We start from the raw sequence: 17,941 nt of genomic DNA, 5'->3' as shown, positions 1-17,941 counted from the left end.
CAAAAAAAAAAAAAAAAAAGAAAAGAAAATGGTTACAAAAGATCTCACTAACGTACTAAATGTGTAATGTGTTGTGGTTTGACACAGATAGAGACTGATGGTACAGGTTTTGGTTTGTTTGGATTCTTGCCGTTGTAAGATTTTCCTTAATCCTGACTCTAGTTCTTCAGATTATTAAGGAATCCCAGCAGCAGCATGGTTTACGGCATGGAGATTTTCAGAGGTACAGGTTAGTATCACATACAAGATGTATGGAAATCACTGTGGGACTTCTTTGCTTTTGTTAATATCCTATTTGCTATATCAGAAAATGTACCTAGAAAGTCTAGCATTTTTCTTTTTTTTTTTTTTTTGAGATGGTGTCTCACTGTCACCCAAGCTGGAGTGCAGTGGTGTGATCCTGGCTCACTGCAGCCTTTGCCTCCCGAGTTCAAGCAATTCTTCTGCTTCTGCCTCCCTGTTTCAAGAGTTTCTTCTGCCTCAGCCTCCCGAGTAGCTGGGATTACAGGCTTGTGCCCCCACGCCCAGCTAATTTTTGTATTTTTAGTAGAGATGGGATTTCACCATGTTGGCCAGACTGATCTTGAACTCCTGAGCTCAGGTGATTCGCCTGCCTAGGGCTCCCAAAGTGTTGGGATTACAGGTGTGAGCCACTGCGCATGGCCTAGCACTGAGTTTATATAGAATTCTCAAAATATATGTAATTTTTAAATTTAAAATTTTATGAATAGGCTGGGTGCAGAGGCTCAACACCTGTAATCCCAATACTTTGAGAGGCTGAGGTGGGCAGATCACCTGAGGTGGGCAGATCACCTGAGGTCAGGAGTTCCAGACCAGCCTGGCCAACATGGTCAAACCCCGTCTGTACTAAAAATACAAAACTCACCCTGGCGTGGTAGCAGGCACCTGTAATCTCAGCTACTTGGGAGCTGAGACAGGAGAATTGCTTGAGCCCTGGAGGTGGAGATTGCAGTGAGCCAAGATTATGCCATTGCACTCCAGCCTGGGCAACAGAGCAGAGGTGGTATTTTAGTAGAGAGCATTTTTATTAGAGATGGGGTTTCACCATGTTGACCAGGATGGTCTCGATCTCTTGACCTAGTGATCCACCCGCCTCGGCCTCCCAAAGTGCTGGGATTATAGGCGTGAGCCACCTCACCCAGCACCCAGCTAAAGATCTTAATAAATGGATTCATACTTCTCACTGGACCCTCCAGAGTTTTTTGTTGTTGTTAAAAATAGATTCATACTGTGAGAAATTTTTTACCAATTTTTATTTCTGCTCGTAATGTATGAGTGTTTCATTTGACTTTTATGTAAAAGGGTAAATGATACCTAAAACTGCTATTAGGGATTGAGAGAAAAAAGGCAGTTCATAAATTGAACCTAGACTATTATTTCATTTATTACTTTATTTACTTACTTACTCACCCAGGCTGGAGTGCAGTGATGCTGTCTCGGTTCACTGCAACCCCTGCCTCCCGGGTTCAAGCAATTCTCTTGCCTCAGCCTCCCGAGTACCTGGGAGTATAGGCATGCGCCACCATGACTGGCCAATTTTTGTATTTTTGTAGAGACAGGGTTTTACTGTGTTGGTCAGGCTAGTCTGGAACGCCCTACCTCAAGTGATCTGCCCTCCTTGGCCTCTCAAAGTGCTGGGATTACAGGTGTAAGCCACCATACCCGGCTCCCTGAAGTAGTATTTAAATATCATTTTATATACCATATTACTTTGACTTAAAGCTTGGTTCAATTTTATATATATATATTTTTTATATTTTTTATTTTTTAACTAATGTAGTCAAAATATGTATATTGATTGAACATCCGTGTGCTAGACTCTGTGCTAAGGCATTGCAGAAAATTTAGAAATGAAATCCTAGCCTGGTGTGGTGGCACATGCTGTATTGCCAGTTACTTGGGAGGATGAGGCCCAAGAATTGCTAAAGCCCAAGAGTTCGAGACCAGCCTGGGCAACAGCAACAAACATGGTGAGACTCTGTCTCAAAAAAATAATTCTCCCTGCAATAAAAGGATTTATATTAGTAGGCAACTATGTGAGAACATAATTATAATGTCACATACTGTAATGGAAGAATAAAGAGGTACTTGAGGCTGGGCGCGATGGCTCACGCCTGTAATCCTAGCACTTTGGGAGGCCGAGATGGGTGGATCACCCGAGGTCAGGAGTTCAAGACCAGCCTGGCCATCATGGTGAAACCCCATCTTTTTTTTTTTTTAAAAACAAAAAAGAGGTACTTGAGGCTGGGTACAGTGGTGGGCACTTATAATCCCAGCTACTTGAGATGCTGAGGCAGGAGAATTGCTTGAACCTGGGAGGCGGTGGTTGCAGTGAGCCAAGGTTGCACCACTGCACTGCAGCTTGGTGACAGAGTGAGATTTCATCTCGAAAAAAAAAAGCTACATGAGCAGAGAGGAACAGGCTTGGCATAGAGGTGTTGTTTATAGTGCTTCTTGGCAATAACCTAATTGGCTTCCTCATTTTTCTTCAGACCTGCATGCAGTTCTTTCTCCACGTGTCTGGTGTCGTTCTAGTCTCCTTCAGGATGCACCTTTCCCTGCTTTACATTCATTAGAATCCTCCTCATTCTTTTTTTTTTTTTTTTTTTTTTTTTACAGAGTCTCTGTCGCCCAGGCTGGAGTGCAGTGTCACTATCTCAGTTCACTGCAACCTCCACTTCCCAGGTTCAAGCAATTCTCTGCCTCCCCAGTCACTGGGATTACAGGTGCCTGCCACCATGCCCGGCTAATTTTTGTGTTCATCATCTTGACCAGGATGGTCTTGAACTTCTGACCTTGTGATCCACCCACCTTAGCCTCCCAAAGTTCTGGGATTACAGGTGTGAGCCACCGCGCCCAGCCTCTCATTCTTTCTAGGGCCCACCATCAGTCCACTGCAGCTGAAGGTGCTAACAGGAGAGTGATTACTCGTGTCCATTCAACTTGACGTTGCCTTGTTTTCTTGGTTGCCATTGTCTCTGCACGATCATCCTCAACTTTAATGTGGGTTCCTTGAGCATGGGCACCATGTCCTCCATCTCCTTGTGTTTCCTATAATAGCAATCATATGCCCCCCCCCCCCCATTTTTGAGTTGTTCAATAAATGTTTAGGGCTGGGCATGGTGGCTCATGCCTGTAATCCCAGCACTTTGGGAGGCTGAGGTGGGTGGATCGCTGGAGTCTAAGGACTTCAAGACCAGCCTGGGCAACATGGTGAAGCCCTGTCTCTACAAAAAGTATAAAAATTAGCCAAGTGTGGTGGCTGCACCCTTGTAGTCCCAACTACTCAGGAGGCTGAGGTGGGGGGATTTATTGAGCCCAGCTGCAGTGAGCCAAGATTACAACACTGCACTCCAGTCTGGGTGACAGAGCAAGACTCTGTCTCAAAAAAAAGAAAGAAAAAAATGTTTGGAAGCTGATATGTGATAATTATAGTACCAGTAAGTATAATACCCCAAACTGTTGACCCTTGACCTTGCCTTATTACATAATTTATTATTCAGAATAGTCTCAGCCTGGCCGAGTAAGTTTTGTTTGTTGTTTCTTACAGGGGCTACTGTTCCCGTAGACAAAGACGTCTTCGAAAAACGCTCAACTTCAAGATGGGGAACAGACACAAATTCACAGGGAAGAAAGTGACTGAAGATCTGCTGACTGATAATAGGTAATGACTGCTCTGTGCTAGTTGCAAATTACATCCTGCTAATGCATTTACTGAACAATGACAGTGTGCTAGACTTCACACTAAACCTTTTAATTATCTCTGGTGACTCTTTTAGCAGCTCTGTGGGCTGGGCATTGTTTACTATTCCTGCGTTATAAGGCAAGGAAACTGAGGCTCAGAGAGGTTCAGTAGCTTGTTCAAGAACTGTGTTGGGGCCGGGCATAGTGGCTCACACTTGTAATCCAAACATTTTTGGAGGCCAAGGTAGGTGGATCACTTGCAGTCAGAAGTTCAAGGCCAGCCTGACCAATATGGCAAAACCCCATCTCTACTAAAAAATGCAAAAATTAGCCGGGTGTGGTCCCGGGCATCTGTAATCCCAGATGCTGGAGGCTGAGGCAGGAGAATAGCTTGAACTTGGGAGGCAGAGGTTGATGTGAGCTGAAATTGCGCCGTTGCACTCCATACTAGGCAGTAAGAGTGAAATTCCATCTCAGAAAAAAGAGAGGTGGTTCCCTCTCTCAGCTTTGGAGCTCCCACCCTGTGTCTCTGTACAGGGAAGTTTCTTCCTTCTTGCCTATTAAACTCTTTGCTCCCTAAAAAAAAAAACAGAACTGTGTTGGGATGCCAAATGTTGAAGTCAGTGATTAGAATCTAATTGATTATTAGGTAAGGTTTCTAGAATGTAAACTCCAATGTCTAAAACTAGATGCTTAAATCAATATATCTTAATGAAATTGAGTGGTGTGTAATTTTTTTTTTTTTTGGAGACAAAGTCTCTCTCTGTTGCCCAGGCTGGAGTGCAGTGGTGTGATCTCGGCTCACTGCAACCCCAACCTCCCGGATTCAAGTATTTCTCCTGCCTCAGCCTCCCATGTAGCTGGGATTACAGTCACGTGCCACCACACCATCTGATTTTTGTATTTTTAGTAGAGACAGGATTTCACCAGGTTGGTCTTGAGCTGATCCACCTACCTTGGCCTCCCACAGTGCTGGGATTACAGGTGTGAGCCACCGTGCCCTGCTGGTGTGTGAATTATTATAGAAGAGTCCTGTATTTCAGTGCTGAATGCACCAGCGCTTAGCATTTCCTGAAGAATTTTTAGTCTGTCAAGCAACATATAGTGAAGGTCTCCAGGTCTTCCTCACACTTATGGGCCAAATTATGCTCCTGTCACCTTTTGTGTAAATGAAGTTTTATTGGAACCCAGCCACACTCATTTACATAGGTATTGTTTACAGCTACTTTTGTGCTACATCAGCAGAGTAGTTGTGACACACTAGATATAGGAGAGGCGGCATGATCCTTGAACCTTATTGACTTTCATCTTGTTGAAAGATGTTGGTCAATGCAAACCAGGGAATGCTACAGCAGAAGTGCCATGTTGTGTATCATTTACTGTTCAGCATTCCGAAGCCTTGGAAAGGAGACTTGAGGTTGAAGGCTCTTGACAGGGAAGTCAGTAAGCCTGCATGGAGGAGGCTTGACCTTGAAGGATTTGCGAGAGTTAAGAGCATCCTGTGTCTGGGGAAACAGCATGCTGTGGTATCTGTGCGTGCAGTTTAGGAACTGGAAAGCTCTGGACACTTGCTAGCTGCTGCTCAGGCAGTGAAAAGGCTGTGAGCTTGGCGTGTAGGCCACAGTCAGAAAACTAGAGCCTGGAGGTCATCATAGGATGCGGCATTAAATCTGATGAGAATGCCAGTTAGGAGAAATCTCTCTTGCCCTTTTTTTGAGACAGTCTCACTGTCACCCAGGCTGGAGTGCAACAGTGGGATTATAGCTTACTGCAGCCTTAAGCTGCTCATGTGTTACCCTCTTGAGTAGCTGGGACTGTAGTCGCGTACCACCATGCCTACCTAACTTCTCTTTTTTTCTTTTGTAGAGATGGGATCTCGCTATGCTGACCAGGCTGGTTTCAAACTCCTGGCCCCAAGCAATCCTCCCACCTCGGCCTCCCAATGTGCTGCGATTGCAGATATGAGCCACTACACCATGCCTGTACTCTCTTATGATATCAAGATCCTTTACTGTGAAGAGTCAAGGTTAAGCTGAAGTTTAAGACAGATTGATGAAAGGAGCAAAGAAAGATTCACCTGTGTAATAATAAAGAGTTAACTAATTTATTGAGCTTAGTAAGCGCCAGGCTCTGGTCTAAATGTGTTATTTCTATTGCTGCATAGGAGAGTGGTGCACAGAAACGTTAGTACTCTGCCCACAGTCACACAGCTAGTGAGTGGTGGCACTGGGGTTCTAACCCAGGCTCTGGAGCCCTTGTTCATCACCACTTTAATATACTGCCCCCGCCCCTTTTTTTTTGAGACGGAGTCTCGCTGTTGCCCAGACTTCAGTACAGTGGCTCCATCTCGACTTACCGCAACCCCTGCCTCCTGGGTTCAACCTCAGCCTCCCCAGAAGCTGGGATTACAGGCATGTGCCACAATACCCAGCTAATTTTTGTATTTTTAGTAGAGATGGGGTTTTACCATGTTGACCAGGCTTGTCTCGAGCTCTTGACCTTAGGTGATCTGCCCGCCTTGGCCTCTCAAAGTGGTGGGATTACAGGGGTGAGCCACCATGCCCAGTAAATATACTGCCTTTTTTTTTTTTTTTTTTTTTTTTTTTTTTTTTTTTTGAGATGGAGTATTGCTCTTGTTGCCGAGGCTTGAGTGCAATGGCGCGATCTCCACTCACTGCAACCTCTCCTTCCTGGGTTCAAGCAATTCTCTAGCCTCAGCCTCCCAAGTAGCTGGGATTATAGGCACCCACCACCATGCCTGGCTAATTTTTGTATTTTTAATAGAGACAGGGTTTCACCATGTTGGCCGGGCTGGTCTTGAATGCTTGACCTCAGGTGATCCACCCACCTCGGCCTTTCAAAGTGCTGGGATTACAGGTGTGAGCTACCACACCTGTAAGGACTTTTCTAACTGGGTTGAGATGAAGGAGGTATTGATTCAAAGATGAGGCCAGATCGTGTGCCTGGACTGTGTCTGACAGAATTTAGGAGGGGTAGGTCACGATTCTGGGTTTGCCGAGTTTGAGGCAGCAGAGGCTTTTCAATGAGATATGTCCAGTAGATGATAAGAAACCTGAGATTGAGTCCAGGTTGCGAATACAGGTACTGGCTTAGAGTCGTGGCTAATAATGTCAGAAGAGTTGTTTTGAGAGCAGCAAAAGAGGGAGAGTATAAAAAAAGTTGAGAAGCTGAAGATTCCACCTCGGAGAATATCTGGGTCTGCGGAAGGCCTTTATTGTCTCCCCTCGTCTGTCTCTCATCTAGATACTTGCTTCTGGTTCTGATGGATGCCGAAAGAGCCTGGAGCTATGCAATGCAGCTCAAACAGGAAGCCAACACTGAACCCCGAAAACGGTTTCACTTGTTATCTCGCCTACGCAAAGCTGTGAAGCATGCAGAGGAATTGGAACGCCTGTGTGAGAGCAATCGTGTAGATGCTAAGACCAAGTTAGAGGCTCAGGTTAGTGCCTTAACATCCAGCTTGTTTTATTGTGGAGAATCAAGACGTTTTATTTATTTATTTATTTATTTTTAGAGATGGGGTTTCACCTTGTTGGTGAGGGTGGTTTCGAACTCCTGGCCTCAGATGATCCACCCACCTCGGCCTCACAAAGTGCTAGGATTATAGGTGTGAGCCACCACGCCCGGCCTCAAGATGTTTTAAAAAGCTACAGTTAAACAGAGCAGAGTTTCTTAATGTTAGAAAGTGATAGGAGAGGAAAGAACTTCCTGAACTTGCTTTTAAAAGGTGAAGTTAGCGTCTTTTGTTTATAAGCTCTTGAGTTTTTATGTTTTTTTCTCCTTTTATTGAGAAGGAGTCTCGCTCTGCTGCCCAGGCTGGAGTGCCATGTGGCACAGTCTTGACTCGCTGCAACCTCTGCCTACTGGGTTCGAGCAATTCTCCTGCCTCAACCTCCCAACTAGCTAGAATTACAGGCGCATGCCACCCCACCTGGCTAATTTTTTTTGTGTTTTTAGTAGAGTTGGGGTTTCACCATGTTGGCAAGGCTGGTCTCAGACTCCTAACCTCAGCCTCCCGAACTGCCGGAATTACAGGTGTGAGCCACCACTCCCAGCTTTTTTCTTTTCTTTTTTTTTTTTTTTGAGATGGATTTTCACTCTTGTTGCCCAGGCTGGAGTGCAGTGTTGCGATTTCAGCTCACCACTATCTCCACCTGCTGGGTTCAAGTGATTCTCCTGCCTCAGCCTCCCGAATAGCTGAGATTACAGGCATACGCCACCACACCTGGCTAATTCAGACTGGTCTCGAACTCCCGACCTCAGGTAATCCGCCCACCGTTGCCTCCCAAAGTGCTGGGATTACAGGTGTGAGCCACTCAGCCCAGTCTTATCTTTTTTTTTTAATTGGGCAACACTTCATTCCATAAAATAGAATGAGTATTCCCAAGCTCTTGTTTTTTATAACTAGCTGTAACTTTTTTTTTTCGAGACGGAGTCTTGCATTGTCACCCATGCTGGAGTCTGGAGTGCAGTGGCATGATGTTGGCTCACTGCAACCTCCGCCTTCCGGGTTCAAGAAATTCTGCTGCCTCAGCCTTCCAAGTAGCTGGGATTACAGGCACATGCCACCACACCCGGCTACTTTTTGTATTTTTAGTACAGAGAGGGTTTGACTCTGTTGGCCAGGCTGGTCTCGAGCTCCTGACCTTGTGTTCCACCCACCTTGACTTTCCAAAGTGCTGGGATTATAGTCATGAGCCACCACACCTCGCCAACTAGCTGTAACTTTTTAAGAAAGATCATGTTTTGCTATATAGGTTAAAGCTTACATCTTGTACCTGGAAAAGTTCACAAAGAACTTTTTTTGGAAATGAATTTTTTAAAAAAGAGATGGTAGATATTGTAAGGTTTTATAAGTATTTCTTTTTAAAAATCGACCTGTGATTAATATATCCATATTATTTGTTTGGGTTTTTTGTTTTTTAGCGACAGAGTCTCGCTCTGTTCCAGGCTGGAGTGCAGTCATGGCTCACTGCAGCCGTGAACTCCTGGACTCAAGCAATCCTCCTGCCAAGGCCTCCTGAGTAGGTGGGACTAGAGGGGCACGCCACCACACCCTGCTAATTTTTTTTTTTTTTTTTGAGATGGAGTCTTGAATATTGATCTGTTGCCCAGGTTGGGTTGCAGTGGCACAATCTTAGCTCACTGCATCTTCAGCCTCCCAGGTACAAGCAATTCTCCTGCCTCAGCCTCCTGAGTAGCAGAGATTACAGGCGCCTGCCACCACACCTGGCTAATTTTTTTGTATTTTTACTAGAGATGGATTTTCATCACGTTGGCCACCCTGGTCTCCAATTCCTGACCTCAGGTGATCGGCTCACCTTGGTCTCCCAAAGTGCAGGGGTTATAAGCGTCAGGTACCCGGCCCGGCCACACCAGGCTAATTTAAAAAAAATTTTTGTAGAAATGTGGTCTTGCTGTATTGCCCAGGCTGATCTCTAACTCTTGAGCTAAAGTAACCCTCCTGCCTCAGCCTCCCAGATTGCTAGAATTACAGATGTGAGCCCCCATGCCCAGCCAATATCCTTGTTCTTTTTCTTCTTTTTTAAAATTTATATTAATTTATTTAGAGATGGAGTCCCACTCTCTTGCCAGGCTGGAGTGCAGTGGTGCCATCTTGACTCACTGCAACCTCTGCCTCCCAGGTTCAAGCGATTCTCTTGCTTCAGCCTCCCAAGTAGCTGGGATTACAGGCACGTACCACCACACCCAGCTAATTTTTGTATTTTTAGTAGAGACAGGGTTTTACCATATTGGCCAGGATGGCCTCAATCTCTTGACCTCGTGATTCACCCACCTCGGCATCCCAAAGTGTTGGGATTACAGGCATGCGCCACCAAGCCCAGCCTATTTTTAATTTTTTTTTTCTTTTTGTTATAGACAGGGTCTTGTTATATTGCCCTGACTTGTCTTGAACTGTGGGTTCAAGCAGTCCTCCCACTGTGGCCTCCCAAAGTGCTTAAATCACAGGTGTGAGCAACTGTGCCTGGCCAATATCCATATTCTTGATATTAAAGTTAGAAGCCAATAAAGGAAGATTGAGTGGTTTGGTGTTGAAGCAGTTCCTCCTCTTCTATCTCCTCACAGGCTTACACAGCTTACCTCTCAGGAATGCTGCGTTTTGAACATCAAGAATGGAAAGCCGCCATTGAGGCTTTTAACAAATGCAAGTAAGTCCTATAGTCCAAAGGCTGTGGCCAGTTTTAATTATAGATAGTCAAATTTAAGCTGCAGATCAGGTAGTGGATTATTTCTGTGAAAGTGAGGGTGACTTTTCTTTCCTATAGAAATGTTGATGATTCTCTTTCATCTTTAGAGCATGCCAGTTATGGTAGTTGTTAGAAGAGCTTCAAAGGGCCATAATTTGTTTTTAGTCGCTGTGTTCCCCATGAGTTTTTCTTTTATACAGCCGATGTAAAACCTGACTTTTCTTTTCTCTCAGAACTATCTATGAGAAGCTAGCCAGTGCTTTCACAGAGGAGCAGGCTGTGCTGTATAACCAACGTGTGGAAGAGATTTCCCCTAACATCCGCTATTGTGCATATAATATTGGTGAGCAGGGATCAAGGCATTATACTCAACTTGAGAATTGACAGGTGGCCCAGTGGGCGTTCATTGCAGAGATCCTAGAGAGTCGACATAACTTTCTTCTCCTCCCTTTGCCTCCATCTTTGGCCTGAGTTTTGGTTGATGGCAAAAGCAGAACTGTTGAAGCCAACCCAGCTCAAAATTACAGAAGATAGTTCTGCTTCTGTGTCTGTCCTGCTGTGCTGTGTACCCCTGAAGAGCAGTCTTGAGTCTCCTGAGTCTCTGGCTGAGTTCGTTTTTCACTTTTTGCTATTTTTTTTTTTTTTTTTTTTTTTTTTTTTTTTTTTTTTTTTTGAGTTTCGCTTTTCTTGTCCAGGCTGGAGTGTAATGGTGTGATCTCGGCTCCCAGGTTCAAGCGATTCTCCTTCCTCAGCCTCCTGAGTAGCTGGGCTTACAGGCATGTGCCACCATGTCCAGCTAATTTTTTGTATTTTTGGTAGAGACGGAATTTTTCCCTGTTGGTCAGGCTGGTCTCAAACTCTCGACCTCAGGTGATCTGCCCACCCTGGCCTCCCAAAGTGTTGGGATTACAGGTGTGAGCCACCACGCCTGGCCATTTTTTACTTTTTAAGAGCAGTTTTAGGTTCACAGCAAAACAGAAAGATAAAGAGACCCATATAAGCCCGCCTCCCATATCCACAGCCTCTCCCATGATCATCTTCCCCCACCAGAGGGGTGTGTTTGTTACAATTAATGACCCTTCATCAACCCATCATAACCTCCCAAAGTTTACATCAGGGTTTATGCTTGATATTGTACAGTCTATGGGTTTGGACAAATGTTTCATGACACGTATTTACCATTATAGTAACATACAGAGTATTTTCATTGCCCCAATCAATTTCATTCTTTGTAAAAGATTTGTCTTCAGAGAACAGATCGTACTGCAGATTAATTGAAGTAGCATGTGGAGGGGGAAAAGATGTTTAAGTCTGAGTTGAATCTAGTGAATCTCAGGAAAACAGACCAGACCCTTGAAGATTTCCCTGTCTTTCTCTCTCAGGGGACCAGTCAGCCATCAATGAACTCATGCAGATGAGATTGAGGTCTGGGGGCACTGAGGGTCTCTTGGCTGAAAAATTGGAGGTAATCTAGTATGTACATTTTTGTGAAAAGTTGTGAGTTGGACAAAGTCCAGAAGAAGGAGTAATTTATAATCCCTTAGGGATATTTGATATTAATATATGTATATTTGTATCTGTATTACACAATATCTACATTTGCTAAAAATTTTAACAAAAACCTTTTTTCAATTAACACTTTAAGTATTCAATTTTTTTTTTTTTGAGACAGAGTCTTACTCTGTCACCCAGGCTGGAGTGCAGTGGCGCAATCTCAATCTCAGCTCACTGCACCCTCCACCTCCTGAGTTCAAGTGCTTCTTATGCCTCCGCCCCTACCAAGTAGCTGGGACTGCAGGTGTGCACCACCACGCCCAGCTAATTTTTTTATATTTTTAGTAGGGACAGGGTTTCACCATGTTGCCTATTTATTCTATTTATTTAAAACAAATAGAAATTGGTCGCCGGTGGGGTGGTTCACATCTGTAATCCTGGCACTATGGGAGGCAAAGGTGAAAGGTTCACTTGAGCCCAGGCGTTCAAGACCAGCCTGGACAACATAATGAGACCCCACCTCTACCAAGAAAAATAGTTTTAATTAGCCAGGCATGGTGACACATACCTGTAGTCCTAGCTACTTGGGAGGCCAAGGCAAGAGGATCACATGAGCCCAGGAATTCAAGGTTGTAGTGAGCTGTCTTTGGGCTTAATGCACTCCAGCCTGGGCAACAGAGCAAGTCTCTGTCTATTAAAAAAATTAAAGAGGCTGGGGGCAGTGGCTTACTCTTGGAATCCCAGCACTTTGAGAGGCCGAGGCAGGTGGATCACTTGAGGCCAGGAGTTCAAGACCAGCCTGGCCAACGTGGCAAAACCCTATCTCTACTAAAAATACAAAAATAAGTCAGGCATGGTGGCATGTGCCTGTAGTTCCAGCTACTCAGGGAACCGAGGCACAAGAATTGCTTGAACCTGGTAGGCGGAGGTTGCAGAGAGTCTAGATTGCGCCACTGCACTCCAGGCTGGGTGACAGAGTACAACTCTGTCTCAGAAAAATGAAAGAAAGCAATTGGTATATACTCTTTATGGAGTATAATATGTTGATTCTAGAAAGAGGCAAATGATAGATTCCACTTATTTTCACCTCCATCACTCATATCCCCAGTTAAAGCTTAAACTTTTTCAAACTACTTTTCAGGCTTTGATCACTCAGACTCGAGCCAAACAGGCAGCTACCATGAGTGAAGTGGAGTGGAGAGGGAGAACTGTTCCAGTGAAGATCGACAAAGTGCGGATTTTCTTATTGGGATTGGCTGATAATGAAGCAGCTATTGTCCAGGTGAGGTGGAAGAACTTACTGTGCTGTCTTCTGTATGTGTCTGAAGGTTGTCCTTGTGTGTTTAAGATGTAGTGGCTCGTTAGTATTCAGTTCTCATAAACATTTAATGCTTTTTGGGATTTTGTAAGTCTGGAGGTGTGACTTATTGAATAAAATTATTTTGAAAACTGAGTTTATAGAGGAATTCTTAATGTTTAGAGGGCAAAGAAATTGACAGCAACAGTCATTAACATAAAAATAGGAGGTATAAGAGGCTGGCTTAAAGTAAGGGGCCACATTTGGCCCAGCAGGTGGTGCAGCAGCTTAACTATTATGTCCCTGAAGACTCTCTGACATGTTGTCACAGCCTCCTTGCCCTAAAGGGTTCACCTCTTAGTCCTGGGCCTTTGCAGGAGAGCCTGGTTCAACCAGAATGTCTTGTTTTGTGTGCGGTGTACATGCAGTATTCACGCAGAGCTGTATCACTTGATACTGGCTACTGACATAATTGCCTGTTTGTGGGCACGAACAACCAAATGCATTCTAAACATAAGACATCCTGGTGATCTTGCTATGTATGAGGTGGACAGTGATGGGGCCACTTTTTAGAGTTTTTCCACATGAGTTAAAGGACATCTTTAAAAAAACAGGCTGCTGACAGTCGACTCCCTCATCAGGGAACAGTGGCATTTCCTAAGACTTCACAGTGATCTTTTGCACCCTGAATAATTTGTGTATGAATTGAAGGGGGCAGCATTTTGTTAATGTGTTGATGAGTTGGCTTAGGCATCTAAACTTTTCAGCGACTTGCTCCAAAATGGCTACTCTGGGTTGGAGGCAGCTTTTAACAACTGAAGACTTTATGTGTGTCCTTGTCTGTTTCATATTGCCTCTCTCATATCTTCATATCCCTTTTATTTGCTTGAAGGACAGAAGACTAGAACAGTACCAGAAAGTTAATTTGTCCTTCAGCTGAAAGGCTGAGGAACTTTGCTAAGAGCATTCCGTTGGCACTGTTGTATGGTGCTACCTCCTCAGGACAAGGTCTCTGGTAGCAACCATTTATATTATGTGATTGGGTTAATGCTTTGGTTTAAAGTGGTAAATTCTGGATGAAAGAAATCACCTCATCCTCAGTTAAGTGCCCAGCAGCAGAGACAGTCAGGCAGGAATTCTGACTTGAAGAGCAGTTGAGGGAGAGAGATCCATAGGGGCAAGTTAAATGAGGGCTCTTTCAGAGCGGGGCTACAGACACGTACCAAATAAAAAAACAGGAAAAGCTAACATTTGTTAAGTAATTTTGAAAAGTCACTGCTGGCACGGTGGCTCATGTGTGTAATCCTAGCGCTTTGAGAGATGGAGGCAAGAAGATCACTTGAGCTCAGTAGTTGGAGGCCAGCCTGGGCAACATGGTGAAACCCCATCTCTATGAAAAAATTTAGCCAGGCGTGGTGGCATGCACCTGTAGTCCCAGCTACTCGGATGCTGAGGCGAGAAGATCACTTGAGCCTGGGAGCTTGAGGCTGCAGCCTGGATAGCAGCGTGCAACTCTGTCTCTGAAAAAAACAAAGTTAATAATGCTTAACGTTTGGAAAATACATTGATGTTTTAAGAAGATCAATTTGGAAAGGTAGGAAGGGGGCCAGAGATAAGAGACTACACATTGGGTACGGTATCCACTGCTTGGGTGACAGGTGTACCAAAGTCTCAGAAATCACCACAAAACTTATCCATGTAAGTAAAAACCACCCATTCCCCTGAAAACTATTGAAATTAAATTTAATTATCTAAAGATCAACTTACAGTCTCACTTCCCATATGCCTTCATTGATACGATGTCATACTGAAAGGAAAGCACTGTTTCCTTTTATTTTTATTTTTTTACATTCATGAGTGTTCTTATGTGGTTTTTTTCCCTTGTTGGAATTATACTAAGATATAGCTTTGTATCGTGGGTTTTTTTGTTTCTTTTCTTTTGTTTTTTAAATTGAGACAGAGTCTCACTCTATCACCAGGCTGGAGTACAGTGGCCTGATCTCAGCTCACTGCAACCTCCGCCTCCCAGGTTAAAGCAATTCTCTGCATCAGCCTCCTAAGTAGCTGGGATTACAGGTGTTTGCCCCATACACCTGGCTAATTTTTTATTTTTAGTAGAGATGGGGTTTCACCATCTTGGCCAGGCTGGTCTTGAACTCCTGACCTCATGATCCACCCGCCTCAGCCTCCGAAAGTGCTGGGATTACAGGCATGAGCCACCTCGCCTGGCCTGTGTCCTGTTTTTATTAACATGTTGTAAGAATTTTTCATGTTATTTTATAGTTAAAAAAAAAAAAAAGCTTGTTATTCACCTGGACAGAGACTCCACAGAGATGAGGATGGAAGGTAATGGTCCTCCTGACTCAGATGCACTGCTTAATACTGGTGTCTTATTAACCCTCTGGGGTGGGTGATGCTCTCATTTTCCAAATGGGGAAGCTGGTCTCAAGGACACTATAATTTACCCACTGTCATATATTTGATAAACAATGCTTGGCTTTAAAATCATTTTTGACTCCAAAGTTCATGTTTCTGGAACTTTTCCACATGTTGTCTTAGATTCATCAGGAAAGCTAATAATAGAATTGCTTTATTTGACTTTGGTGAATAGCTAAATGCAGTTTTACTTAACAGAGTATACAAGCAGAGTCCCAGGCCCCTAATAAAGACTGAACCAGCAGGGCCAGTTGCAGTGGCTCATGCCTGTAATCCCAGCACTTTGGGAGGCTGAGTCGGGAGGATCCCTGGAGCCCAGGAGTTCTAGGTTACAGTGAGCTATGATTTTGCCACTGCACCCAACCTGGGTGACAGAGCAAGAGCTTGTCTCTTTAAAGAGGAAAACAAGGGCTGGGTGCGGTGGTTCATGCCCATAATCCCAGCACTTTGGGAGGCTGAAGTGGGTGGATCATGATGTCAGGAGTTCAAGACCAGAATGGCCAAGATGGTGAAACCCCATCTCTACTCAAAATACAAAAATTAACCGGGCATGGTAGTGGGTGCCTGTAATCCCAGCTACTCAGGAGGCTGAGGCAGAGAATTGTTTGAATCCAGGAGGCAGAGGTTGCAGTGAGCCAGGTCACACCCATTGTACTCCAGCCTGGGCGACAGAGCAAGACTGTGTCTCAAAGAAAAGAGAAAACAGCGTCTTAACTGAAACACATAGTTCTCAGCAGTTGGATCATCTCTGTTTCAGTACATTAGTTGGGCTCCCCAGGTGAGAGGAGTAGGAGGAGGGATGTCCTGTAATCCCAGTTACCCGGGAGAATCGCTTGTCCTGGGAGGCGGAGGTTGCAGTGAGCTGAGATTGCGCCATTGTACTCCAGCCTGAGCAACACAGTAAAACTCTGTCTCCAAAAATTAAAAAAAAAAAAAGTTACCTTTCTCTTGCTTTTTGTACATGATGAGGATTGAATACTTTTTTTTTTTTTGAGACGGAGTTTCACTCTTGTTACCCAGGCTGGAGTGCAATGGCGCGATCTCGGCTCACCGCAACCTCCGCCTCCTGGGTTCAGGCAATTCTCCTGCCTCAACCTCCTCAGTAGCTGGGATTACAGGCACGCGCCACCATGCCCAGCTAATGTTTTTGTATTTTAGTAGAGACGGGGTGTCACCATGTTGACCAGGATGGTCTCGATCTCTTGACCTCGTGATCCACCCGCCTCGGCCCCCCAAAGTGCTGGGATTACAGGCTTGAGCCACCGCGCCCGGCCTGAGGATTGAAGACTTCTATGGGGATGGGTTTTTTTCTTATTCGTGACGTAATTCAATTTGGACTAAATTAGACCAAGAGAAGAAAACGTTTTACAACTGCAGGTGAAGCCATTGCTTTCAAAATTGAAGGTCTTGCTGTGCGCTGTGGCTCACGCCTGTAATCCTAACACTCTGGGAGGCCTAGGCAGGCGGATCATGAGGTTAGGAGTTTGAGACCAGACTGGCCAAACATGGAGAAACCCTGTCTCTACTAAGAATACAAAAAAATTAGCCAGGCATGGTGAGAGTCATCTGTAATCCCAGCTACTCGGGAGACTGAGGCAGGAGAATTGCTTGAACCCTGGAGGCAGAGGTTGCAGTGAGCCGAGGTTGTGCCATTACACTCCAGCCTGGGCAACAAGAACAAGACTCTGTCTCAGAAATAAAATTTAAACATACAGGCACTTCTGCACACAGGGTCAGAGCTCTTCACTCTGGACCCATTTTATGCAGATCCATGGAAGATAGGTCCAGGGTTCTATGATGAGGATAAGTCAGAATCAGTAACCAAGGTTTTGTGCCCCAGCTGCTGCAGGCTTTCTCTGCTGAATGAAGTGATTATTCATTCAGATTGTGTTGTTAAGAAACCTGACTGTGCCAGTAAAAATCGTGATATGCAGGCATAGTAGGAATACTGTAGGGGCTTTTTTTTTTTTTTTTTTTTTTTTAAATGGAGTCTCACTCTGTCACCCAGGCTGGGAGTACAGTGGCATGATCTCAGCTCACTGAAACGTCCACCTCCCAGATTCAAGCACTTCTCCTGTCTCGGCCTCCTGAGTAGCTGGGACTACAGGCACCTGCCACCATACCCAGCTAATTTTTGTATTTTTAGTAGAGATGGGGTTTCGCCATATTGGTCAGGCTGGTCTCGAACTCAGGTCATCCACCCATCTCAGCCTCCCAAAGTGCTGGGATTATAGGCATGAGCCACCACACCCAGCCTGTAGGGGCTTTTTATTTTATTTTATTTTTATTTATTTATTTTTTTGAGATGGAGTCTCACTCTGTCACCCAGGCTAGAGTGCAATGGCACGATCTTGGCTCACTGCAGCCTCCAAGTTCAAGCGATTCTCCTGCCTCAGCCTCCCAAGTAGCTGGGATTACAGGCGCATGTGACCGCCCCCAGCTAATTTTTTTTGTATTTTTAGTAGAGACGGGGTTTCACCATCTTGGCCAAGCTAGTCTCGAGCTCCTGACCTTGTGATCCACCCACTTCCGCCTCCGCCTCCCAAAGTGCTGGGATTATAGGCGTGAGCCACCGAGCCCAGCTTTGTAGGGGCTTTTAATTGCTCTTCCACAAGAGACAGTGGAGTGTTTGAAGGGTACATGAGCTTAAAAGATTGGGAGGTGGCTCAAGCCTGTAATCCCAGCACTTTGGGAGGCCGAGGCGGGTGGATCACGAGGTCAAGAGATCGAGACCATCCTGGTCAACATGGTGAAACCCCGTCTCTACTAAAAATACAAA

At 44.8% G+C, this 17,941-nt stretch overlaps 1 protein-coding gene across 1 annotated transcript in view; it reads left to right on the top strand.

Annotated features, from left to right (window-relative positions):
- The window catches only part of SRP68 (signal recognition particle 68), a 42,630-nt gene that overhangs the window by 2,487 nt on the left and 22,202 nt on the right, over positions 1-17,941 (top strand). The window contains exons 2-8 of the mRNA XM_017535810.2: positions 163-229; positions 3,572-3,685; positions 6,970-7,165; positions 9,814-9,896; positions 10,169-10,278; positions 11,318-11,400; positions 12,571-12,711. Of these exons, the coding sequence (XP_017391299.1) occupies positions 163-229; positions 3,572-3,685; positions 6,970-7,165; positions 9,814-9,896; positions 10,169-10,278; positions 11,318-11,400; positions 12,571-12,711 (794 nt within the window). The remainder of the gene's footprint in view (positions 1-162; positions 230-3,571; positions 3,686-6,969; positions 7,166-9,813; positions 9,897-10,168; positions 10,279-11,317; positions 11,401-12,570; positions 12,712-17,941) is intronic.

This window comes from Cebus imitator, unplaced genomic scaffold, assembly GCF_001604975.1.
Source record: "Cebus imitator isolate Cc_AM_T3 unplaced genomic scaffold, Cebus_imitator-1.0 Scaffold93, whole genome shotgun sequence".
NCBI classification, from domain to species: Eukaryota; Metazoa; Chordata; class Mammalia; order Primates; family Cebidae; genus Cebus; species Cebus imitator.
Note: the sequence above shows the minus strand (reverse complement) of the source record. Positions and strands in the feature narration are given on the sequence as shown.